Source organism: Trichechus manatus, unplaced genomic scaffold, assembly GCF_000243295.1.
Source record: "Trichechus manatus latirostris isolate Lorelei unplaced genomic scaffold, TriManLat1.0 scaffold00066, whole genome shotgun sequence".
NCBI classification, from domain to species: Eukaryota; Metazoa; Chordata; class Mammalia; order Sirenia; family Trichechidae; genus Trichechus; species Trichechus manatus.
In genome coordinates this window covers 9,805,179-9,831,517 of record NW_004444002.1, presented here as the reverse complement: position 1 = coordinate 9,831,517, position 26,339 = coordinate 9,805,179, and the positions used below count along the sequence as shown (strand labels likewise).

The window sequence follows — 26,339 nt, the reverse complement described above, 5'->3', positions numbered from 1 at the left end:
CCCCTGCCTGGACCCCAGGGACACTCTGGAGGAAAGAAGCTGGAGGAGGAAAGGGAGGGGGTGGGGAGCACTGCACACACCACCCCAGGGCAGCCTTCCTTTCTGCGGGCCCCCGTTAATGTCGTCTGTTCCGGGCCCCCACCCCCACTCTCTCCGAGTACGCGGGTTCGGCGGGCTGGTGGCACAGCTGGGGAGGACAAAGAGCGCTGCGCGTAAGGCAACTCCGGGGCTCTTCAGCATTGACGCAGCTCGTGGTGGGGGGTATGCGGGGTGGGAGGTATACCTCTTTCACTTCCAAGTGGCGGGCAGCTGAGCCGCGCCTCCACGGCCCCCTCCCAAGCCTTGGGCTAAATGGGATGCTCGGTCTTATTGAGTGAGCAGGTGCACCCGCGGGCCCCAAGGAGCGGGGAGGGCGCTGCCAAGACACGCAGAGGGGTGTGGGGAGCTCCCCGTGCAGCTGAGACGAGGGAGAGGGGGCACGGGTGGATGTGTGTGTGTGTGTGTGTAGCGCCAGATGTAGGGGGGCGCGTGCCAGGCGCCAACCTCCCCTCATCACACCATGAGCACCCATCCTCTGAATGTTCAGGAGAGCGGCTCCCATTGGCTGCGGCAGTCGGTTGTGTTTGGCCGTCCAATGGGGAAGGCTTGCCGCGGGAGAGGGCCATGCGCGGGTAGGAGAAGGGGGGAAGCGAGTGGTGGCAGCGCCAGCAAAAGGGGACTTTGTTTATGGGGCTAATCATTACGGGCCCAGGTGGAGGGATCTTGGGACTTGGCATAAGCCCCACCGTGCCCTGCATTCTCAGGTCCTCCATATAACCATAACTCCCTCCAGAATGGTGGAATTTCAAAGGGAGTTGGAAACCCCTAGGAAGGTTCACCCCCCTGCGACTGAATGTAGAACTAGGTGGTTGGGTCTAATTTGCCTGAAGCCTCGATTATGCTTGGAAGGTACTAAATGAACACAACTTTATTACGGTATTGGGGGCAGCTTCCCAAAGCTTAGTAATAATCACACATCTTGGTCAAGGCCAGTGTTCCCTCTCCCGAAAGTGATTTGCAGGTTCAGTTTGTTTGTTTGAAATCAACTTTACTGAGTTACAACTGAAATTCAATAAAGTGCACCCATTTTATGTTTGTTTTTGAGATCTTCCGCCTCCCACCCATTTCATAGGCTAAGCTAATATTGACATATGCCAATAGCTCCGACACAGGAGTTATTGCTAATGCCACTAAAGTCGTGGATTCAAGCAGCGCCGCAAGCTGCCATCTTATTTGTATGTGAGGCTGAGCTTCAGGACGAAGAGACAAACGTGTGACTGACTAATCCATTCTCAATGAGAGAAAACCAATTCAGTGCATCAGTGGCAGATCTGTAAATGGACTGGAATACTGAATACTCAGCCCAGTCCAAGTTACTCAAAATGGCTGGGAAAACAGGGTCTTCTAGTTAATAAAGCTTTTTAGCCAAGTTAGTGAGTATATTTATAGCTAACCCTTTTATCATATAAGTGGGTCATCCATGTCTAAAACCCTAGATTACACTATTCAACATCAAAACCATCAGGGGAGAATTTAATCTTAAGTGGCTAATCCAAAGTCATCATATGGATATCAATGACCATTGTACAGTGTGAATAGCCATCATCTTTGTACAATATTTTGGTTTTTTGATTGTCTGATGTCTAGATAATAGTTTGCGGCATCATTCACCTCTGTATTTGAAGGAAATGCTCATTATCTACACAAGAACAGCTGTAACAAAAGTGGGAGGGGATAGTTATCAATTAGGCAAATCCTGTAGGTAGAGTGAGGTCACTGGTGGTAAAATAGTTTGTGTTCAACTGCTAACCTAAAGGTGCTAACCCATAAAGGTGCTAACATAAAGACTGGCAGTTTGAACCCACCCAGTAGCACTGCAGAAGAAAGGCCTGGCGATCTGCTTCTGTTAAGATTACAGCCTAGAAAACCCTATGGAGCAGTTCTACTTTGTAACACATGGGGTTGCCATGAGCCAGATGGCAATAGGTTTGGGTTTGTTTTTGGTATGTAGAGTGGAAAGAGGCTTTGCTAACTCATAGCCAGAATTAATGCTAACTTCATGAGAGATATAAAAAAATTACATCCATGTAATAAGATTATTTAGATGCATGCTTCTGGCAAAAACTTGTCACTGAATCTGAGGATTCACATTGTATTTGGGTAGAAACTTTGATTCCTGGAAATGTGGTGTCTCAAGATGGGCATCTTGTCATATTAAAAAGTGTGTGTTACCTCTGTGGGGTAAGATTTTTTAGGGGGCTTTCACTTATACTTTTGAAATTAGTTCAATATGCATATATTACTTTTGCAAAAAACGATAAAATATAATTTTTAATTGAAAAGACGAGAAAACTACTTCATTGCACCATTGCAAAAAAAAAATTAAATGTGCTAAACCGTGCCTTTTCTCTGTTTTGATTATGCATTGTTAAATGATTGTCTTTTGAATATACACAGTTGTTTTCACAGGCACCTGATCATCGTAGTGTTTTCCAAAGACTCTTTCAACAACAGATATGTTTAACTTTTTATTTAATCAATCCATGTTTATTACTAGTTTTTAGAAACATCAATAATCATCAATGTTTGTAAGGTCTTTAAAATATTAAATTAATATGAATAATTTTTACCTCATTGTGGAATTGATATTTTCAATATTACCACCCCCCCCAAAGCAGTCCTAGGTAAAATATAACCCACTGCCTTCATTTCTGAACATTAATCTATTCTGCTTAATGGATAAGGGAACCTTGGACAATTTTTACTCAAGACTGCTTTGCACCATGGGGACAGGAAGAGGAGAGACTTTAAAGCCAGGCAGACGGGGGTGGCTTAGGCCAATTATTCAGCCTCTTCAACTGGAAAAACAAGGAGGAAAGAACAAGTCTCAAAGGGGTTTGTAAGAATGAAAAGCAATGACCTCTGTAAAGCACCTGGCCCAGGGCCCAGCATACAGTAGGTGCCCAGTAAACGACTCCTTCCCTCCTCAAACCCAATGACATAGGCATGGCCTGGTTGGGGGCCATGCAGGGCGGGGGGCAGCAGCTGGCAGTGAAGGCCCCGCACACGTTGCTGATTTGGCCAGACCTGGGTCTTGTGAGGAAGCCGGGACATGGTGCCATCCTGGGTTCCACAGATGTTATTTTATTACCTAGGGGCTTCTCAGTGTGGGCTTGTGGAAATTTTAATAAAAGGAAATTAAGTGCCAGCTCCAGAAAAATAAACAAAGACTGCTTCCTGGGTTTAAACTTCCTAAACAATGCCTCTGTAATTTCATTCCCTATCCACATTCCACAGATACACAGACACACAAAAATTAAGCACCTTCATCACCGACAAGATTATGGCCAAACTTTTTTTGCCAGTTAAAATCTGGCCCCATCATACTTACCAGTCCTTACTGCTATTTCCTAGTATGTACTCTCTGCCCCAGGCATACCGGTTTCTCATCATCCCCTGAAAATGTGCTGGGTTTTGTTTGTATACCTCTAAGCCTTTTAATTTAACACACAGTGGTGCTCCCTATAAAACACTTCACAAACATTAACCCATTTAATCTTCATAACATCTCTATGAGATTTGTTGACAGGAAAGTGAGACGCAATTAAATGACTTGCCCAAGGTCACACAGTTTAGGAAGTGGCAGAGCCAGGACTCAGCTTAAGGTGGTCTGGAACCAAAGTCAATGTGCTGAGCCACTAAAAATGTTACCTTTGGTCACAATATATTCACCATCTGAAATATCATTCCTCTTCCTTTACTGTCTATTTGAATTTTCCTACTCATTCTTGAAGGCACAGCTCAAGTAACACTTCTTGCATGAAGTCCTTCCTTAGCGATTCCAGCCCATACTCCTCTCTGGCTCTGGCACTACACAAGATACTATTTATAATTTAAATATGCAGTATATGTTATCTCCCAACAAGACAGTAACCATTTCCTATACTTTTCCTATCTCCCAAAGCCCCTTTCACAGTACAGTCCAAGTGGCAAGTGCTCGATAAATACGTGTTAAATGAATATATAACCCAAATCTTTGAAAAAAGCATATGCTGTGTTCTGCATGGAGTCCCTGGGTGGTGCAAAGGGTTAATGTGCTCAGCTGTTAACTAGAAGTTTGGCTGTTCGAGTCCACCCAGAGATGTTGCGGAAGAAAGGCCTGGCAATCCACTTCCACAAAAAAACCCTAAGGAGCACAGTTCTACTCTGACACACATACTCAGGTCGCCAGTAGTTGGAATTGACTCCACAGCAACTGGTTTTGTGTTCTGCATGCAGCCAAAAAAAATTTCCAATTTAGCTTACATTTGACATATTCAAAAAAGCGCCTCTCACCCTACTACTCCCAAAATTGTGAAGCTCTGCTTAGGATTTCTCTCACAAAAAGTCTGTGAAGCACGAACTCTTTTTGCCAGCCTCCTGCTCTCAAGCACGGAAGCCGTAACAACAGGAGACGAAACGCAGCACCTGGTACAGCATCCAGGATACAGAATTGCACAATATAAATGGGATATGGGGGCGGGGGGAGAGCGCTGAGTGATCACTTGTCCCGGAAACGGGTTGGGTGAGGGAAGTGGCAGCAATTTGTAAAAGATGGTAGTCCACTCTGGATCTGGAAAGCCAGGTTCCCCGTCTGGGACCTATGGAAAGACTGGAAGTGGACTAGATTCAGAGAGTCCAAAAGGCTTAACTATCTAGCTAGTGGCTAAAACAGAAGAACAAAGTGCAGTGCTGGGTCCACGCTGTGTGAGATGCCGTTACCAGTTCCTGCCATCGAAACAACGGCTGCAGTATCCCCAACCGCCAGGCAAAGCGGACCCAGGGGTCCCTCCTTGGACAGCTTTTCAAACTCGCTCAGGCCAATGCGTTGTCATCAACACGCGGAAACTTGCAAGCAGACACCGGGGTCCTTGCAAGTGTATAGCGACTTGCGCATGCGTACATTGACCTTGGTCCTCCCTGGAACGATTCTCCATGCGGGCCAATCGCAATGCGGCGTTGACTGGGACGCCTGCGCAGTCGGCCTCCGGTCGCGGTTCCCGTTCCCCGGCTCCAGCACGCTGCCTGTAACCGTCCAATGCTCACGCGGAGCCGGGAGGCGGAGCCTGCGTAGTGTGCGTGGGAAGGAAGGGGCGCGGGCTGGGGCCCACGGTGTTTGACCCAGCGGTCGGTGAGGCGGAAGACAGGGAAGGTAGAGGCGGCGCGGAGGAGCTGTTGCTGAAATGTTCTGGTGTAGAGCCCTGGCGGCGAGTGCCTTGAGGCAGAAGCTGACGCCCTTGGTGCGGACCGTGTGCGTCCGAAGCCCGAGGCAGAGGAACCGGCTCCCAGGTGACTGACTGACTGACCCATCTCGGGCACCCCCACCTCCGACGTCCCAGGGCCTGGCCGTCCTAGGCTCCAATGCCTCGCAACCCTTCTGCCCTCCCCCTTCAAAAATCTTAACACACCTACAGTTGCATGAATCCCAAATGGGGATCCAAACCACTGGTTTCTGAAAGCAGAGGAATCCGGCCGGCCGTGCCGAGCTGACCTTCATGGGAATTACACCCCACTAGTCGGCATGAGGCCTCTTCCTGGGGGGGTTTGCTGTTCAGGGATGTCAGAGCAGCTGGCCGTCGCGTCTTGTCCCACGCCGCCTCCCCACCACCCCTAGCCTTTTAGAGCGGCGAGGTCAAGTAGAAAGACTTGATCGTGTCCTGACTGTGAGAGGACATTTAAGCCTCATGCCTAGGTTTCTTCTGTCATGAGGTTATGATCTGCTCTACCTTCCAAGCCCTAGACGAAGATCCATAGATCTGAATGGCCTATGACACAAACAGTGCAGTGCAAGTAAGGAGTCAGTTGTGTACCAGGCCCCAAGAGTGTTGGCCCAGGATCAGTTTGAGATATCTGGTCAGTGTAACTCTGGTGGCCTTTAATGCTTCAAGGAATGATTTGCGGAAAGTATGGTATTTGCCCTCCATGAAGTTGTATCATCAAATTTTAGAGCTGGAAGGGGTTTTCTGGTACCCACTCATTTTATAGATAGTAAACCAAGGCACAGAGAGCTGAAATTTCGTGCCCGAGGACACATAGCTAATTAATAGGCAGAGCTAAGGTTAATTTGCCAGTCTCTAGGCCCCTAATCCTCATGCCACAACTCCACACTGCTAACTAAAGTTTGACCTCAGAGGTGAAGAATGAAGTCAGTTCCCCTCCCAGTAATTATTAGCCCATTGTACATACGATACCCATGAATTTATCTCAGCATGGCCTGAGCCAGCTTATAGTTTTAGCCTGCACAACTTCATGGTGTAGTGAATTATCCACCTGTAGGAGGCGCATTTTTTTTTAAATCAATAACCTTCAAATGACCACTCCAGGGCATTTGTGGTGCTTTGAAACTAAAAAGTGGAAAATATTTCCCTAAGATTGTTAGGATTTTTGCAAATGTGCATTTGAACAGTTTTTCCAGTTGCTATGCTTCAATAAAATGTTTCCTAATGGGTGTATCTGAGGAGTGTGCTAAGACATACTGCTCTTGGAGCTTAAAAACCTGCCTTGGCTTTATAACTAATACCCCAGCCTGTGGATGTCATCTGTGTGGGTTTTGTGCATTGAAATGATGGTGCTTTATGCACATTGCCGAGAAATTTGAGAAGTGTCAGTTAACCTGAAGATTTTTATCCTCACTGGTCTTTCAGACTTTGTGTGCTTATTTTGCTTGAGACTCACAGCTTTTTACTAGCTTTGTGAAGTCTGACCAGGAGTTCTCATCAATTAAACATGGATTTGCAAAGTTAAATTGATTTAGGTGGTTGATGATATTAAAAACCAAAAACCAGTTGCTGTCAGTCAATTCCAACTCATGGCAAGCCCATGTGTGCAAAGTAGAACTGCACTCTGTACAGTTTTTGGAAGCAGATCTCCAGGACTTTCTTCCACAGCACCTCTGGATGGGTTCTAACTGCCAACCTTTTGGTTAATAGTTGAGCACTTAACTGATTACAACACCCAGGGACTCCTGATGCTATTAGAACTACTGAAAAATACAGACTCAAAATGTTTTTTTCCGTTGCATGACCTTGTTCAAAGGCAGTCTACTATAGAATATATTCTGACTTCCTGACATATACATCAGTCTCTTTGTACACATTTATTCTTTATTCTTTGGCCAAGCACCAGAGTATGACATCTCCTACCTTTAAAAATAGGTGGGGGTGGGGTCCCAGTCATTTTAGGAATTAACCCTGTTTTGTGCCTTGATTACTGGGTGCTTTTAATCTGATTTATTTTTCACATAGTAGCATCTACCATATGTTTTTGCCGAGGTGGGGAAGAGGCAATGTTTGTTTGTACACCATTTCCCCCTCACAGAATGAAGATGGGAGATCAAAAAACTTGCTTTTTCTTTCCCCTATTCCCCCTATACTTTTTATTTCCCAACATTTTATTTTGAAATTTTTCGAATCTATGGAAAAGTTTTAAGGGTAGTACAGCAAACACCCATCTGTCTTTCATCTAAATTTGCCAATTGTTAACTTGTTATATTTGTGTGTGTGTGTGTGTGTGTGTGTATGTATATTTTAAACAGTTACAGTCAAGTCGATTTCGACTCATAGCGACCCCATGTGTGTCAGAGTAGAACTGTGCTCCATAGAGTTTTCAATGGCTGATTTTTCGGAAGTAGATTGCCAGGCCTTTCTTCTGAGGCATCTCTGGGTGGACTCTGTTTGTACCACCCAGGGACACCATAGCTGCATATATATAGAAAGAGAGGGAGAATGCTAACCAAAAAATCCAAACCCACTATCGTTGAGTCGATTCTGACTCACAGCGACCCTGTAGGACAGAGTAGAACTGCCCCATAGGGTTTCCAAGGAGCGACTGGTGGATTCGAACTGCCGACCTTTTGGTTAGCAGCAGAGCTCTTAACCACTGTGCCGCCAGGGCTCTGGAGAATGCTAAACCATTTGAAATGTTTCAGACATCATAACGCTTCACCTGCCAACATTTCAGCATGTGTCTCCAACATAAACACAATACCATTACTACTCTCAAGAAATTTAGTACTGATAGAATAATGTTATCTACTAACGCCCCCCTTCCATACTTTGCCAGAATGTTAGCAAACTCTAAACCTGCCTTGCAGCTGTCTCATCCACATCTGTCACCATTATCAGGTTCATTTCAATTACATATGTTGCCTTCTGCCTTAATAATAGCTACTAGTCTTTGGACACCCTATGGGGCAGTTCTCCTTTGTCCTGTAGGGTCGCTATGAGTTGGAATTGACTTGATGGCACCGGGTTTTATTTATTTACTTTATTTGTATACTTTGCCTCCTTTCAGAAATGATTGGAGGTACCTAATTGTTATCGCTTATGTCTGCATTCAGCAATGAGGAGCAAATGACTTAAGTAATAGATATTTTCTGTTCTGTAATATTTTATTTGGTCACCAGACATTGTGCTGCCCGTGTGATCAAACCGATCACTGACCCCTGACCTGAAGTTCAAATATTTGAGAGTTTTTCTCTCTTTGGAATCTTCTTTCTATCCTAACCTCTTTAAAAAGGAAACTTGACTCCTTGTAGGCAAGGATCCAGACTTCCTGGACACTGCCAGATGACACTTTTTTTTGTTGTTTTTGAAGCCTAGAAGATGAGCCTTCCCCCACTCTTTCTGCTGAGGCAAAGCTTTCCTGAAGAAAATATCTGGCAAGTCAGCTTTTTCTGTCACCAGTTAATAAATTATATTTTCTAGAAACTTTCTAAACTTTTTGAGGGGATGTGCTGCATGTCTTAACTTTCTTCTAGGTCGTGTTTCCCAAAGTTCCTGATCATATGAATCAAGTGGTGGGCCAACCCCAAACTTGCTGAATGAAAATCTTCAGGAGAGAGTCCTGAGAATCTGCATTTTAACAAGCCCTTCCACATAATTTGTATAATCAGGCAAATTTGGGAAATACTGTTTGGGATGAATAGTGATTCTTTCCCTCAGTTCCACTTCAGTTAAAAAACCAAACTGAGCAACCTTAAGTCTCTTGTGATTTTTATCAAGCTCGTTCTCTGATATTCAGAGTACTAGCAGCCATTTTCCCCTCCTAAACTATACCCAGGGAGGACAGGGACCATGTCCTAGTAATCTTTGTGTCCTCACCATCTTGCACTGTCTCTGGAACATGGTAAATTCTCAGTGAATGTTTGTTGAAGCAGACTGAACCCTAGTACTTTGAAGGACAACTTTGCAGAAGAAAGTGATTAGATTACTTTTCCTTTTTTGTCATCTGAATCATTTTTCCTACAGTGCTTTTCATCAGAGTGGTTCATACTGTACTGTAGTTACTATCCTGAGTGTTCTAAAATTCCAGCAAGAGTTGATGCTTTAAAAGAAAAAGGTGATAAGAGAAATAGTTGTGGGATTCCTTATAAAGAGGGCACCTAGCTACAGTGGATGGACCTCCTAGGCATGCCTTATCCATGTTTTAATCCATGTGGGAAAAACCAGTTTGACATTCAGGAAGCAAGTCTCAAGAGCATGTAGACTTTACAACAAGAAAAAAAATAAAATAAATTATTAAAAACCAAAAAAGAACATGTGGATGTTTAACCGTTTAAGATTCCAAGGTGCCTCAATTGCGTGGATATATTTCTGGAAAAGGCCTGCTGGGGGTATGGATAAACAGGAGATTATGAAACCTACAGAAATGAACTTGCTGGTTTAGGTACTATTCTAATGTTGTGGCATTTGAGGTTACTAATTTATTATTAAGCAACCTGAAATCAACGGGATCTGGCTAAAAGTTTGCAAAGAATTGGCAAATTGGCATATCAAGTATTAGAATTCTAAATGTGAGGAAGAAAGCTCTCCCTGTGTATATGTGGTCTGCTTGCAGAATCTTAAAACAAGTAGAATGGTGCAATAATGAGAAGGCAAGGAGTAAGGTTGGCTTTCCCACGTTAATAAGACAAGTGAAAAGGCATGTTGCAATCCTGACATAAAATATCCTAGAATTTTGAAGCTATAAGGAGAAAGGCATGGGTGTAATTTTATGGGTAAAAGAAAATTGGGGGAGGGGGATATAAATATATCCATGCAACACTTACCTTAGCACCTTTTCCATAAGTAAAGTCATTCGTAGGTCTGTAAAAAGTTGGTTTGTTCATAATAATAGTGTCATATTTCTTTTCAAGCAGTAGTTTAAATGTTAACCAATTTACTTTTTGAAAAAAACAATTTACTTTGAAATGCCTTTTTTTTTTTTTTTTTTTTGGCAAATTGAGCCAATAGCTACTGAATTTTCCCAAATCTACATGCTTGGTTTTATCAGTTTGTGAAAAGAAGCCAAAACAGAATAAACATATCGGAACTATATTAGAACAAAGTTGTTATGCTGTCTGGATTTAGGACCTTCTAGAGGATTAACCAGAATTTTTTAAAACATTTCTTTTCAGCGAATGAATTTGGGGTGGAGGTGGGGAACAAAACTCAATTAACTGAACTGAACTTAACCTCGTGGGACTTTTTCTAACCAGTTTCATTTTCTGAGCTCTGACAGTTGTCAGTTTCTACTTCTGCTACCACTTCGTCACTTTTATGAACTTCTGAAAAGCAAGGGCTTGCCCAGATTGAGATAAGCTTCTCCATCCTTTCACATGTCTCTTTATTTCTTTTCATGATTTGCTGTTGTTTCCTAATATAAACCATTGTCTTTCATGTGGTGCTGAAGGAATCTGAAGCAGGTAAGAAATTAGGACAGTAAAGAGAAATACATTTCCAGTTCTAAGAGTATAATCCGTAGTCTTTTATCTGCAATTCAGAAATCCAAATAGCACTAAAAGTCAAGTTTTGGTAACTCACTTGCCAGTAAAACTGACCTGAATTGGAGAGAGGTTATTTATAATCTTTTGCTTATCCCACTTAGTGTGGTCATAGAAATATTTGATGTGTTGGACTATGGTTGCTGTCCCTTACTGTGCTGGGTGTTACTTAATATGTGGTATATGCGCTATATACTTCAGTAGGCCAAACAGTTCTGAATTCTGTGATATACACGGTCCTAAGGATTTCAGGTAAGAAGACTGCAGACTTGTATTGGGCTTGTTTTTACCCCTCTGTGCCCTGCAGTTGTGAAAGCAAGCGGAGAGGCTCCCTATTTCTAATCTCTACAAGTACCCATGGGCTGCTATTCCCAGTGCCCATTCTGTTTGTCTTTTAAAGCCTAGTCAGGACAGGAACATACCTACCCACCTGTAGACCAGTGGTTCTAAAAGTGTGGTCCCCACACCAGCAGCATCAGCATCACCTGGGAACTTGGTAGAAATGAAAATTCTTACGCCTCATCCCAGACCTATTGAATGAGAACCTCTAGGGGTGGAGCCTGGAGATCTGTGTTTTAACAGACCCCCAAGGTGATTGTCATGCACATGCAAGTTTGAGAATCGCTGCTGTAGATTGAGGTCGGCAAACTCTGGTCCACTGCATGTTTTTTGTGTCTCTAGCAAGCTAAGAATAGTTTTTGCATTTGTTTTTAATGGTTGAAAAAATCAGAAGAATAATGTTTTGTGACACATGACAGTTATATAAAGTTAAAATTTCAATGTCCATAAATAAAGTTTTATTGGAATACAAAAACGCCCATACATTTGTATATTGTCTGTGGTTGCTTTAGGAGCCCTGGTGGTACAACGGTTAAAGCACTCGGCTGCTAACCGAAAGGTCAGTGATTTGAACCCATCAGTGGCTCTGCGAGAGAAAGATGTGGCAGTCTGCTTCTGTAAAGATTTACAGCCTAGGAAATCCTATGGGGCAGTTCTACTCTGTCCTTTGGGGTCGCTATGAGTCGGAATCGATTCGACTGCACACAACATGTTTGTTTTTGCTCAGCAGCGACAGAATTGAATACTTGTGGCAGAGACCATATGGCCTGAAAAGCTGAAAATATTAATACCTGGCCCATTACAGAAAAAGTTTGCCGACCCTTGACCTAGATCAACAGTCAACATGAGGACTGTTGCAAGCAGAGAATGTGCTAAGACCTTTCTGCATCTGAAAATGTCAGCATCCCCTGAAGAAAGAAATCTATGAAACTCTTAAATTTCTGTGTACAGAAGTTATTATGATCATTAGATCGTTACATAGTTGTCATGGTTTTACATCAAAATAATGTTTGAATTTTTTTGGAGGAATAAGAGCCAGATACTTTGTGGGCATTTTAAGTTTTGTCATTCTGAAATATTTCATAGTCTTAAATTTTTAGTTCTTTGAATTCTTCTGAGTTTTAACATTTCTGTCTTCCAGGACACATTACCTTTCACAGAAGACTAAACTATGTCGTGGTTAGATTGTGTTACGGTGTTTTATTTTATGCAAGGTTTGAGCCATTTAGATTAGTTCTTATACGGTTGCTGCAGTGTCCCAGGTAGCCTGTGGTTAACTTTGTTTATCTATCTACTTAGTCATCTCTTTGTGTTGACTTCATTTATTGTGAAGGTGTGAAGGGGGAGAAATGAACTGCCCATATGATTTTCATTGTCTTTTCTGGAAGCTGTACATTTTCTTACTGGACAGCATTAAATTGTACTTTAAAAAAAATGCCAACAACTTAAGCGTGTCCATTCAAGTATGTAGTATTTGTGTGTTCAGTTATGATTCTCTTTTTCTTGGTCATTGAACAGTGAACACCACGTAGCCCTATGGGCAGAAAGTCTTTACTTGTACTATGCATTGACGTTTAGTCATAAATATGTATTAACTCTTCTATTTTTGTATATGTGTGTGTGTCTTAATAAATTGTGTTCCTTAGGCAACTTGTTCCAGCGATGGCATGTTCCCCTAGAACTCCAGATGACAAGACAAATGGCTAGCTCTGGTGCATCAGGGGGCAAAATCGATAATTCTGTGTTAGTCCTTATTGTGGGCTTATCAACCATAGGAGCTGGTGCATATGTAAGTAGAAAAGCAGCTTGTGGAAAGCTGCTGCCAAACAGCTCCCATTAGTGGACTCAATACTACTCTGCTTTCAAACTTTTGCAATTAATTCTCTGCGCTCCTTTTGGAAAACTTTGCAGAAAGCCTTCTTTAAAGTGCCTGCTGTCTAATATCCTAAGAGAGCCAATTTGGGAATGACTGAAATTTAATCTCACATTGATTGATCTCTGCTCTTTTCACTGTTTACTTGAAAGCCATTGTGGTTTTCTTAGATTTGACTAACACACAAAATTGTATGTTGGATGTGACACAGTAACCTATGAATAAGATCAGAATTCATTGCAGCTCCTTAGCACAATATCTGATCTTGACCCATTTTTGTCAAATATTTTATTTTTCCTCAGCTTGAGATAGTCATTAAAAAACAGCAGTCTTCAATCCAAAATATTACATAGTCCTAAAAGGAAAACTATCCCTGAATCTCACCCTAAGACTAAACTCTAGAAGCAGGCCCAGTGTTCCAATAATTTTCGAGTGGAGTTTGCATGAGGTGAGAAATACGGTGTTTAACTGCTACGTAGTATTGGCACAATTATAGCTACTTAAATGAACTCTGATCAGCTTAGTTGGTCACAGAGGAATTAGTCTGTGGGTGTGTTTTTTTGTTTTGTTTTGTTTTTAAACTTGGCAGGGTTTACTGTGACTAAGCAGATCAGTCTAAAGTTGGATCATGTGAGGTCGAGTGAACCAACTTAGATAACACCTAGCAACACCCTTGATTGAAGGGAGCTTTTGGTTTTAATTACTAAGAACTAACCGTTGGAAGCCGTGACAATTTTAGATCTTTCTACATTAGTAAGACAGTGAACTTACGTTTGTTCCTTGATCACTAGGTAACCAAAACAGGGCCATGAAAATTATTTTAAGTTACCAATATCCTCATACCCTGATCTGACCTCCAAATGCACAAGAAAGGTTGACAGCTCTTGACAGTTGTGAGTCAAATCCTAGTAAGAAATAGGCACGATCTGTCTGAAGACATACTTGGATGAAATACACATTTTCCTCCCCCAGTCCTGGAGCAGCATTTTTTTTTCTTTAGCACAGGGTCACCAAAAATGCTTCCCTGTCTTTGTATTGAATGTCTCTTCATTAATACTTAGTGCTTTTTCTGTTTCCTTTTGTTTTTGTCTTGGCCCTGTCTCTACCTACAGTTGTGCAGTGTCATCACCTAGGATCCCCTTCTAGATCACTAGCGTCTGCAGGTGCTTCTGGGAAAGATGGCAGCAGCCTAGTGTACTTCTTAATTGTAGGAGCAACAGTCACTGGGGCAGGAGTTTATTATGTAAGATGCTTACACTAAAATATATTTGGGGATAGGGTGGGTGAGACCATGGCACTAATGAAAACTTGAGCCATTAGAATACAATAAAATATTCACAGCATGTGCTTACTAGGCATTTATTAAAGGGACATTGTCAGCCATTAGGGAGTCCTCAGATCTCATTCTTCAAACTGTTTTAAGTCCCACGGGATATATCTGAAACCATAAATTTAATGATTATTAACAAATCACAGCATCAGCCCCTTTGAAACTTTTGCCGATTTCCTGATTATTTTTTATGATGCTAAATTATATTGTGCTTTAGTGCTGCATAGCTAACAGGATAGTCTCAGATAGTAAACATTGAATAAGCAATTAAAGGAAACTTGAGCACCATCCATTCTGAGTGATTTTAGGTAAAATGTGATTTTTCATGTTTTGTGGGAAAGATTCAAATAACCTGAGTTTTATCGTGCAAAGGCATTTTATTGAATGCTTCTGAGGAGGTCTATAAATTGCAATAGTCTCCCCACCCACCCCCAACCTGTATTTCAAAGTAAATTCATTTGGCAGTGTCCCTTTTGTAATCTCTAATTTGGTCAAACTAGTGGCTGAAATGGTACAAGCTAACACATTCATGTAGATGGCTTTCTGAAATGCCTCTCATTCATCATTCAGATACTACCCCTGAGCCTTAACTTTTCCATTTCATATCTCTGTCGCAATTTCTCCCATCCATTCCACCCCATTCATTCAAAAATAGACTTAAAGTTTGGGTTTGATATGTTCATAACAATTTAAACCTTTGGTTTATGTTGCTGTACCAGAGTTGGATAGCCTCCACAGAGTTGACCAGGCAAATTCTCTCAGTGCCCGACCACAAGACAGGGCTGGTCACTGTTGCTTTCTCTCACCCTAGAAATATCTAAGAAGCTGAAGTTCCTCTCAAGCCATTCAGTTAAATGCCTTCTTGCCCTCTGTGTTTATCCAACACTGGTAATAATAAAGCTACTATACTGTGTGGTTCCAGGTTAAATGATAAGCTTTTGTCCACTTAACAGCTGTTAACCGAACTGTTTGGTACAGCCTTGTATTAGGTTTTCAGTCATAAAAAAAAACTTGATCTGAAGTAGCTTAGATTTTTTTTCTCTGAAATTGGTATTCATCTCAGGAGAACTATTAAAATCAGAGTTCAGATTTGTTAAGATATGGCTATAAGTTGTTTAGTGTTTCTTCATAACTTTTTTTCCTCATATGAGGAAATGCTCCTAATTTAAGCATAAGTACTACTTTAGCAATTCCTGTATTGGAAGTGCTTTACCTTCTTCCCTCCACACCCTCCAAAAAAGAAGGGAGCAATGCTAAGAACAGGAAAATTGCTCTGAAATGTTCACTTGGGGTCCATACTTTAAATCAGTGGCTTTTTTCTTTTTTTTACCATGATCCACAGTCAGAAATACATTTTATGTTATAACCCATAATATAAGTATATAAAAAACAAAAATTCAAGAAATAATAACTCTTACAATGTGGGTTATACTTTAATATTTTCTATTCTCTTCTGTTTTGTTGTTGTTTTTTTTAATGCTGACCACAGCCTACTGAATTGATTCCATAGGCCACTAACAGGTTGCAACCCACAGTTTGAAAAACAATGATTTGAACAGTGCTCCTACTGGTTAGATTTCAGATATGAACTCCTGATTCGCATGGACGTAAGAGTTTCTCTTTTGTTGGTGACTCTCTCTGGGACCTTAGGCAGATCCCCTAATCTCAGTCTTCTGTTATTATTCAGGAGCCCTGGTGGCACAGTGGTTAAAGTGCTAGGCTGCTAATCGAAAGGTCGACAGTTCAAACCCACCAGCTGCTCCATGGGACAAAGATGTGGCAGTCTTCTTCTGTAAAGATTCACAGCCTTGGAAACCTTATGGGGCAGTTCTACTCTGTCCGGTAGGGTCACTATGAGTTGGAATCGACTCAGCAGCAATGGGTTTGGTTGCCATTGTTCAGCTGATGGGATTGCATTGCCTCATACAGAAAATGACCTGTTTCTTTCCAATTCCTTTAAGTTGAATAAACGCCACCATGTTCATCTGTTCAGAAAAATTGTCTCCTCTAATATTTTTCATGGAGCCCTGGTGATGTAGTGGTTAAGAGCTCAGCTGCTAACCTAAAGGTCAGCAGTTTGGATCCACCAGCCGCTCCTTGGAAACCCTGTGGGGCAGTTCTGCTCTGTCCTATAGAGTCACTATGAGTCGGAAACAACTCGATGGCACCTGACAACAACAACAACATTTTTCATAAATTTGTAGTTTTCTTAACCTGACATTTCACTAATTGGAAATCAGTGCAGACTGGGAATACAGGAACTCTTGGGTTTGGAAAAGTAAATTCTGATTTAATATGTCTCTAAACTTATTTTTATATCAGAACATTTTGCTTAAAAGCTGATATATATATATATACACACACACACATAACTAATTGAAACTAGTTGCCATTAAGTTGATTCTGACTCACGGCAACCCCATGTGTATCAGAGTAGAACTGTGCTCCGTAGAGTTTTCAAGGCTGTGATCTTTCAAAAGTAGATCACCAGGCCTTTCTTCCGAAGTACCTCTGGGTGGACTCCAACCTCCAACCGTTGGTTAGCAACCAAGTGTTAACCGTTTGCACTACCCAGGAACTCTGTACACACACACACACACACACACACACAAACACAAACAAACCTCATTCTTGCCCTTTCCCACTAAACCTCAAGATATTTCTTAGTCTGTTTTTCCACTCATTTGTGAAGCCATTAGGAAGTTTGAGCTGGGCTTAGGCTATATTTTAGATATTCCTCTCAATGTGAACATGGCCCCGTCTTATTTCTCTCTTCACTCATGTTGATCAGATTAAGTCTCTTTTTAGGTAAAAACCTCGTTCTTAAAAGAAACTCTTTTTTTAGGTATAAGGGCATACTGGACTTATAGTATCCTATGCCAAGGTAAAACTTTCTTTCTGAAATTAATGTAACTCGAATTCAGTTTATTAACTTGATAAATTTAATGGTAAATTCAAGGAATAATCAGTGTCTTTTAATATACAGTACTTAGCTTTCCACTGCATTCGTCTCCCATGTTAAATGTTTGCATGCTGATCACCATGAAGACCAGGTTTCAGGGTCCAGGGTTCTATTGCAGCACATTGTCTAATGGGCTGCTCTGTAAGGGGGTCATAGAAATATTCTTAGAACATGTTTTGTGGTACTTCATCAGATGGTTTTGACTTTCTCCTGCAGTGAATAATCTGGAGTTTCATTTGACATGTAAACTGTGGTGCTGTGTGTTAAAAGAAAAAAAAAACAACAACTAATCATAATGGTAAGGGCTCCTGCTTAGTTTTAAAGAATAGAGAAGATAATATATTTTAAATACAACAAGGTTTAAGCAAAATGTTGACCCTTAATAAATATCTGTGTATAGTATTTCTTAATAAGGCTTCTGCCTCATCAGTTTAGGAAAAGGATAAACCATTGAGGGAAAGATGAATTACTCTGTGAGAATAGGATACAGGTGGCCATGTTTCCATTATCTGAGTACCTTGTTGTAGTTAGTTCTCCAAGGTCTTAATTATCTAGTGCTTCTGTAACAAAAATACCACAGTGGGTGACTTTAAAGACAGAAATTTATTTTCTCACAATTCAGGAGGCTAGTAGTCCAAATTCAAGGCACTAGCTCTAGGGGAAGGTTCTCTGCTGGCTCTAGGGGAAGGTCCTTGTCTCTTCTAGCTTGTGTAACCTCAGTGTTCCTTGGTTCCTTGACAATTTTCACTTGGCATCTGTCTTCCCCTTTTGTGCTTCCTTGTCTCTGTGTTGTTCCTTATAACTCAGAAGTGATTAGGTTTAGGACACATCCTATGTTGATATGGCCTCATTAACACCAAGAAAACCCTGTTTCCAAACAGGATTACACCTGCAGGCATAGGGGTTAGGATTCTGTCACATGTTTTGGGGGGGATACAGTTCAATCCATAACATCAGGAAAACTTGTGTCCCAGCTTCCTGCCCAGCACTAGGACCATATAGATTGATTTCACAGCTAATGTCCAGCATAATCCCAAACCCCTTTCTGCTTGATATAATTGTTTGATCTTTCCTAGTGCCTTTTCACCTAGAATAAAATACTTCCACTTTTTCTCTAGCTGTACCTTCAGCATTAAATAGAAGAGAGTTCTTTACATAGAGCCTAAGAAAATCTGAAACTGGAACATTTTCATTTGCTTACCTTATTTTTTTCACACCAATATTTGCACATCCAATATTTTTTTATTTTGTAAGAAGAAAATAATTTTGCCTTAGTGATTTTAACATAGAGGAATTAATCTCATATAGACAAAAGCTTATCATTTAATTGAAAGATAATGGTATTATAAATGGTATGAGCTAGCTTTATGGTGAAATAAATTTTTCCGTCTTTGGATCTACAGGCCTACAAGACTATAAAAGATGACAAAAAAAGATACAATGAAAGAATTTCAGGGTTAGGGTTGACTCCAGAAGAGAAACAGAAGAGGGCCACAACACCTGGTGAGTATTCGCCTTACCTCTCACTGTGACTTGAGACTCAGTATATGAAGGGAAGCTTATTAACAGCTTAGGTGCTGTGTTTTAAGGATATCTTCTAGAAGCAATGAGGCTGTGAGGTTCTAAGCTTCCAGAAACAACGGTATTACCCCAGAACTGGGAGATATTTGTTAAAGCTTTTGGCTGGAATTTGGGTTTAAGAATATAATTTGTGAAGACTATGATTTTTGGTTTTCTTTATGTTAGACTCAAAAGACAAGCTCTTTAACAAAGGGAAGCTTGGTGATTACAACTATTGGAAGAGATGAAAGCTGTTTTTTCAAGGAGGAAATTCTTTGGGTCTGTTTTTTTTTCTGTTTTGAGTCTTTGGAATTTCAAGTTGTTAAAGATATATTTTGTTTTCCTAAAGCATATAGCCTCAGCTGTCACTCATGCCTAATGATTTGCTTGTTTTTTTTTTTTCCAAAGAGGAATGAATGCTTTAATAAGCCAAACAGACTCTGGGTGGGCGATTTGCATTGCTTTCTTCAATAACACCTCCTTATTCTTGAACATCATGTAATAATCCCCAATTGACCTCCTGGGTTTCCCCCTTTTATTGCTAACAAAAGGTGAAACTGAACTTGATATTTTCCTGTTGGTCATTAGGAAATTAATGGGAAGGGCAGAAGTGGTAACCTGTACTTTCTAGAAATAACTAAACATTTAAGCTAGCTTTCAGTTCCAGCACAGATTTAATGAATGAATGACACTGGCCAAATCATTTGCCTATTTTTTGGTATTTCTCACTTGTGAGGTGAAAGGGGTAGTTGCTTTTCCTCTCCCATCTGGATGCTGTGACATTTGTTAAGGTTATTGTAGCTAGCTTTATATAAAGGATTGAGACAAGTGCAGGGTGATTTTCTTTTAATACTAGTGACAGGGAGTCATCTGAGACTTTAAGAAGATTCACCCTGTCTGGTCTGTTGCTTCCAGCTTCAGAAGGAGAGCCAGTTCCTCAGGTCAGGGTACCAAGTCATGTTCCTTTCCTGCTAATCGGAGGAGGCACTGCTGCTTTTGCTGCAGCCAGATCCATCCGGGCTCGGGATCCTGGGGCCAGGGTAAGGTGCACATGATTGGGTTTGGCACAGAGGGTAGAGTCTGAAAGCAGTTAGCCAGTGTGGACACTTTGACACTTCTCTTGAATGACTAGGCTCTGATAAGTGTCGGTATTTTTGTGTTAAAGGTACTGATTGTATCAGAAGATCCTGAGCTGCCATACATGCGGCCTCCTCTGTCAAAAGAACTGTGGTTTTCAGACGATCCAAATGTCACAAAGACATTGCGATTCAGACAGTGGAATGGAAAAGAGAGAAGGTGTGTGCACTTCTATAAAATGGGCCAGACTGGCTACTTAAACCAAGCACAGGGAGTGGGTTATGACAGTGTGCAGTGAATGGGAGGGATGACTTACCTGCACACTGCAGTCAGCTGTGGCGCACACTTGGTACAGCTAGGGGCAACAGTCCATATGGGCAATTGTCCTGGATTCGGTTACCAGATCTACCAACAATTGAAGGTATAATGCTGCCCTCTGGAGTACTCGTGCTCCCATTTCCAGGACCTTTGTATTAGACTTCTCTAGTGAAAATCACCCTGGCCTGTTTTGTCACACCTTTATACTTGCATAGGCATGACCCTGTAAGATCACAAGAAAAGAAATTGTTCAGTGGCACTTTCTTCGGCACCCTAGCAGGCATTCAAAATTATGGAGGTAGAGTGGAAACACTGTAAGGGAGAGCTTCTTTATTAAAAGGTTGCAGAAGAGACTTGAAGCCTTTTCTTTTTGAAGGACTCCTTAGATGTCTTGATCCTAATACCATGTTCTTTGGGTTCCAATCTTTTTCCCGTTCGTGGTCCCTTTGATATAGGACTAAATTTTACAGATTTACCTGCCTCTGTCACGCCTACTCTTACATTCCATTTTTAAGCAGGATACACCCTTCAATTAAGTTAGCCCACCCTTAATTAACATTCATAGTTAATGCCTACTGTTTGAGACAAAATCATCTCAGGAGGTAGACCTGGTTTTCTATTGACCAGCACAATTCTGGACAACTTGTTCAGTAGGTAGGTGAATGCCAGCTTCTTGGTTGCGCCTCTTGTTCTTACTTTGAAATGAACCTAAATCTAGAGCAGGGTTTCTCAACCTCAGTACTGTTGAGAGGCTGGATAATTCTTTGTTGTGGGGGTTGTTCTGTGCATGATAGGATGATTAGCAGCATTCCTGGCCTCTACCCACTGGGCGCCAGTAGTACCCCTCTCCCTTGTGACAATGAAAAATGTCTCCAGATACTGCCAAATGTCTCCTGGGGCCAAAATTGCCCCCAGTTGAGAACCATTGATCTAGAATACCTCTGTATAAGTGAGATTCAGTGGCCTTGGAGACTTAAACTTTGGAAAATGTTCCTAAAATTATTTTCATGATGGAAACAATTTTACTGAGCTGTGGTGGAAGCTGATGGGAGTTCCAGGTTCATATAACATTTTCCCCCTCTTCTCTGTACAGCATATACTTCCAGCCACCTTCTTTCTATGTGTCTGCTCAGGACCTGCCTCACATTGAGAATGGTGGAGTGGCTGTCCTCACTGGGAAGAAGGTGAGCTAGTAAGCGGCTTCCTGTGTCATGTGCACGTGTGGGCAGCAGGTACCGGGACTGTTGTATTTCCACTGCCATTTATGTCTGTCCTGCCATTGTAGTTTATCAGAGAAGGATTGCGGCGGCATTTTTTGGCTTACTATTACCAGTCTGTACCGTGTAGTGTGTCCTGCTGGGGAATGCACTGTATCAAAGCCAGATTGTTGGGGACCATGACCCTAAAGGCTCTTACCTCTCTTGATTTGCTCTTGTGCCCTTCCTCCTTTCTATTTTTCCATACTAACATTTCTTTGGGATTATGAATGACAGGAGACTGATAGAATGTATATATTATTCAGGACAATAAAATAGTCCAGGCATAGCTCAGCATTGAGAATATTATTAGAAGTTACAATGGTGAGTGCCCAAGTAACAGGGCACTTATTGGAGGGCATTTGTGGGGTCCAGGAAGGGTTGTGTCTTGTTGTGTTATGTATTGTTTTTGTTAATGGGAGGTACTAGAGTGTGTTTGAAAACTAATGGGAATGTTCCAGTAGAGAAGGAGGGGTTATCTGAAGGAGCAATACCCAGAGTAGATGGGATCCAGAGTGCACATGGAGAGATTGGCCTTGGAGAGGGACAGGCCCACTTCTTCCCCTGTAAGAGGACATTAGGCAGAGAAGATGGATATAGGTTGGTGGATTAGTTGGTAATGAGGTGTTATGTGTTAAGTATCCCCTATGTGTGAATAACTCATAGGCCCGGCCTTTTAGGGGCTAACAGTATTAGGCAGAAACACGAATAGATAATCATAAAACGTAGATGTGTAGTAAGAGATAGATGCACAGTGTAACATGGGAATAACTAGGAAGAGTGCCCAGCTTCCAAGAGGAGGAAGTCTTAGAGAATGAGAAGTCTTACAGAATGAGGAGGCATTTGCCAGACTAGAGAGCAGTGAAAGCATTCAAGTCAAAAAGAACAGCATAGCAAAGGTACAAGAGGATGAAAAAGTATGTTTGGTGCCAGGAAATGCAAGCACCTAGGTACTGATGGAGCAGAAAATATCAGTTAGGAAGTGGCAAGGATGAAACTGGGCAGTTATGCAGGGGCCTGATCGTGGAGAGCTTTGATTGTCATGTGAAAGAGCTTGAGCTTTATCCTATAGGCACTGGGCAGCTGTTGAGTTTTAGGCAAGGATGTAAAACAGATTGAATTCAAATTATCACTCCATTGGCTGTGAAGGATCCCTAGTGGTGCAGTGTTTTAAGCACTCGGCTGCTAACTGAAAAGTCAGCGGTTTGAACCTACTAGCCACTCTGTGGGAAAAAGATGTGGCAGTCTGCTCCCATAAAGATTACAGCCTAGGAAACCCTATGGGACAGTTCTACTCTGTCCTGTAGGGTCACTATGAGTTGGAATTGACTCAACAGCAATGGGTTGTTGGCTGTGAGGAGGATGGATTTCAAGGGGACAAAACTTGAGAGAGACCATTTCAAAGACTATTTTAATAATCTAGGCAAAAGATGGTGAGAGCCAAAATTAGTATAGTAATAGCAGTAATGATGATGATGATGATGAAAGTAAGAGCTAACATTTATATAGTGCCTATTCCTTCTGGAGCCCTGGTGGTGCAGTGGTTAAGAGCCTGGCCGCTAACCAGAAGGTCAACAGTCTGAATGCACTAGCAGCTCCTTAGAAATCCTATGGGGCAGTTCTGCTCTGTCCTATAGGATCGCTATGAGTCAGAATCAACTTGATGGCAACGGTTATTCCTGTTCTAGTCTTGTGGAGCCCTGATGGCACAGTAGTTATGAGCTACAGCTGCTAACCAAATGGTTGGCAGTTTGAATCCACCAGCTGCTCCTTGGAAACCCTGTGGGGCAGGTCTGCTCTGTCCTGTAGGGTTGCTGTGAGTCAGAATTGACTCGACAGCAACGGGTTTGAGGTGTTTTTTTTTTTGTTTGTTTTTGTTTTTGGTATTCTAATCTTGTAAGCACAGTTTTCAAATGCTTTTTGTGTATTATCTCATCCTCACAATAATCTTATGAAGAACTACTATTATCATTCCCATTTTATAAAAAAAAGAAATTGGGATTAAAAAGCAATTAAATAACTTGCTCAAGATCACACAGCTAATATGTGGTAGAGACAGAATTTGAGCCCAGGTCTGCCTGACTTCAGAATTGGAACCCAGACATTCTGATTCCAGAGCCCAAGCTTTTAACAGCATCACTATATTGCTTCATGATCAAAAGGTGATGATGAGTGGGGAACGGATTTGAAGCATGCTTAGGAGGCAGGCTTTACAGGGCTGGGTGATTGATTGAAGGTGGAAGATGAGGGAGGAGGAGGAGGCAAGGGTGGCATTCCGATTTCTAGTTTGTGTGTCTGGGTCATGGTGGTGTACTGCCAACTGAGAAGCACACTAGAAGAGGAAGAGCTAGTTAAGAGGGAAGCTACAATTCAGTTTTGGACTAGTAAGTTTGAAGTGGACTATGCATGGAGATGTCTTATGGGTACATGGATATATGACTGTGATGCTCGGGAGGGGTCTGGATTAGAGATTGTTGTTGTTGTGCTGTCAAGTCAATTCTGACTCACAACGACCCTATACGACAGAGTAGAACTGCCCCATAGGGTTTCCTAGGCTGTAATCTTTATGGAAGCAGACTGCCAGGTCTTGTCTCCCCTGGAGCCAGTGGTGGGTTTGAACCACCCATCTTTTGGTTAGCAGCCAGGTGCTTAACCATTGTGCCACCAGGGCTCCTTTGGATTAGAGACAGAGCTTTGAAAATCATCTGTGTGTGAGTAGGAGTTGAAACCATGAGAGTGGATGAGTCTCCCAGGGAGAAGTTACCTTGTGAGAAGAGGAGTGAGAAAAGGATGCAGCCCTGGAGAACCCCAACTTTTAGGAGGCAGGCTTAAGAAGAAGAGCCCACAAAGGAGACAAGGAAAGAAAGAAAGAGAAATATCAGGAGAACCCAGAAGAGAGTGATGTCGCAGAAGCCAAGGTTTTAGAGAGTTTCAAGAAGGATATGATCCACAGTTACTGCAGCAGAGTCTGGTAAGAGAAGAATGGTCAAATGTCCCATCAGATTTGATGGTTCAGATATCATCATGAAGCTAGAAAAGAAGAATAAACTACTCTTTCGAAAAGTTTAAATGAGAAAAGGAAGATAGCAGTTGGACAAAAGCTTGAGGAGAACATAGACTCAGAGGCGGGACTTTTAGGCTGGGCCAGACTTAATAAGCACGTTAATGGGTAGAGGGGGTAAGATATCACAGAGAGAGGATGGGGAGTAAGGGGGTGACTGATAAGAGCGGGTTCTGGGAGAGAAAGGAAGGAATGGGAGTCAGGCACAAATGAAAGGGTTGCCCTTAACAGAAAGGAGAACCTGCATCCCAGAAGCTGGAAGAAAGGAAGTAAAAATGGAAATCCATAAGTTTTTATTCAGGGGTTGGGGGGATGGGAACCCTTATGATAAACTGAGGAAGAGTGAATCTGATGGCTTCACTTGTTTTCACGATAAAATATATGCAAGGTGGTTCTCTGAGAGTGAAAAGTGTGGAGGTTGAGTGGTGAGATTGGACTGGAGAGGGACAAATCGAAGGAGGCTAAAGCAGAAGCTCAGCGACAGATCTCAGTTTATTTGCCACTGCCTCTGGAAAGCTTTACCCTACCCATCCTGACAAGATTGGGTGCACCTGTCGTATGTTCCTAGAGCAACCTGCGTTGCCCCATCATAGCATTTGTGATTATTGTTCGTGCTTGTTATTAGCCGTCGAAGTCGATTTTGATTAATAGTGACCCTATAGGACAGAGTAGAATGGCCCCATAGGGTTTCCAAGGCTGTAATCTTTACAGAGCAGACTGCTACGTCTTTCTCCCGTGGAGTGGCTGGTGGGTTCGAACTGCCGACCTTTCGGTTAGCAGCCAGGCGCTTAACCACTGTGCCACCAGGGCTCCTTGTTAGCGCTTGTTATATTGTCTGTCTTGGCTACTAGACTCTGAAAGTCAGGGAGGGTATCTGTCTTTCTCACCAGTGTGTCCCCTGCACTTAATATAGCAGTTGGCACATAGTAGGTGCTTACTAAATATTTCTTGAATGAATGGTTTCACAGCTAAGAAGTAGTGGAATACAAGACCAGAAGGGCAACATTGGTCCAAAGTAAAGATGAGAAGGCAAGAGGGGGTAGGAAAACCAGACAAAAGGAAACAGGGAGCCCAAGACGGAAATGGGGAGAGTACTGACACAGTGTGGGGATTGCAAGCAGTGTCATGGAACACTGTACAATTTGTTGAATGAGAAACTAATTTGCTCTGTAGACTTTCACCCAAAACACGATAAAATATTTTTTAAAATTATCTAAAACACAAAAATAAGTAGTGGAGCAGAGACTGGAACGCTGGTCTTTCTGACTTCAAAGCTGAAGCCTTTAACCATCAGAAGGAGTAGAGTGCAAGGGAATTAAGGGTGCTGGGAAGAGAACCGTGTGGATGATCTACCATTGGCCCAGGTTAATTGGGAAGGAACAGCCAGCCAGTGGCCAATAAACTAAGAAAAAATTGAGAGCAAGTATAGGTGAGAGTGAGACCGAGAAAAGGCTGGAAGAATAGAAAATTGTGATCAAACAGTGGGTGTCATGGATTGAATTGTGTCCCCCAAAAAATGTGTGTAGCACCTTGGCTAGGTCATGATTCCCAGTATTGTATGATTGTGTTCTCTGATGTGATTTCCTTATGTGTTGTAAACTCTACCACTATGATGTGATTGTATGTGATCTCCTCATGTGTTATAAATTCTATCACTGTGATGAGGTTATACTGATGAGGTTGACAAGATTAGTGTCTTAATGCAATCTCTTTTGAGATATAA

The 26,339-nt window shown here is 42.0% G+C and overlaps 1 protein-coding gene across 4 annotated transcripts in view; it reads left to right on the top strand.

The window, feature by feature from the left end:
* Nucleotides 1-5,028: 5,028 nt before the first annotated feature.
* AIFM1 (apoptosis inducing factor mitochondria associated 1) overlaps nucleotides 5,029-26,339 on the top strand; it is a 35,647-nt gene continuing 14,336 nt past the window's right edge. Inside the window, exons 1-6 of one of the 4 annotated variants that reach the window (XM_004379613.1) lie at nucleotides 5,029-5,367; nucleotides 14,165-14,295; nucleotides 18,748-18,847; nucleotides 19,820-19,944; nucleotides 20,070-20,200; nucleotides 21,393-21,483. In XM_004379613.1, the coding sequence (XP_004379670.1) occupies nucleotides 5,262-5,367; nucleotides 14,165-14,295; nucleotides 18,748-18,847; nucleotides 19,820-19,944; nucleotides 20,070-20,200; nucleotides 21,393-21,483 (684 nt within the window). In that variant the 5' untranslated portion in view covers nucleotides 5,029-5,261. Of the gene's footprint in view, nucleotides 5,368-12,825; nucleotides 12,969-14,164; nucleotides 14,296-17,042; nucleotides 17,643-18,747; nucleotides 18,848-19,819; nucleotides 19,945-20,069; nucleotides 20,201-21,392; nucleotides 21,484-26,339 lie in introns of those variants that run through there. The other 3 variants (XM_004379612.1, XM_023734295.1, XM_023734294.1) reach the window with 3 other exon arrangements.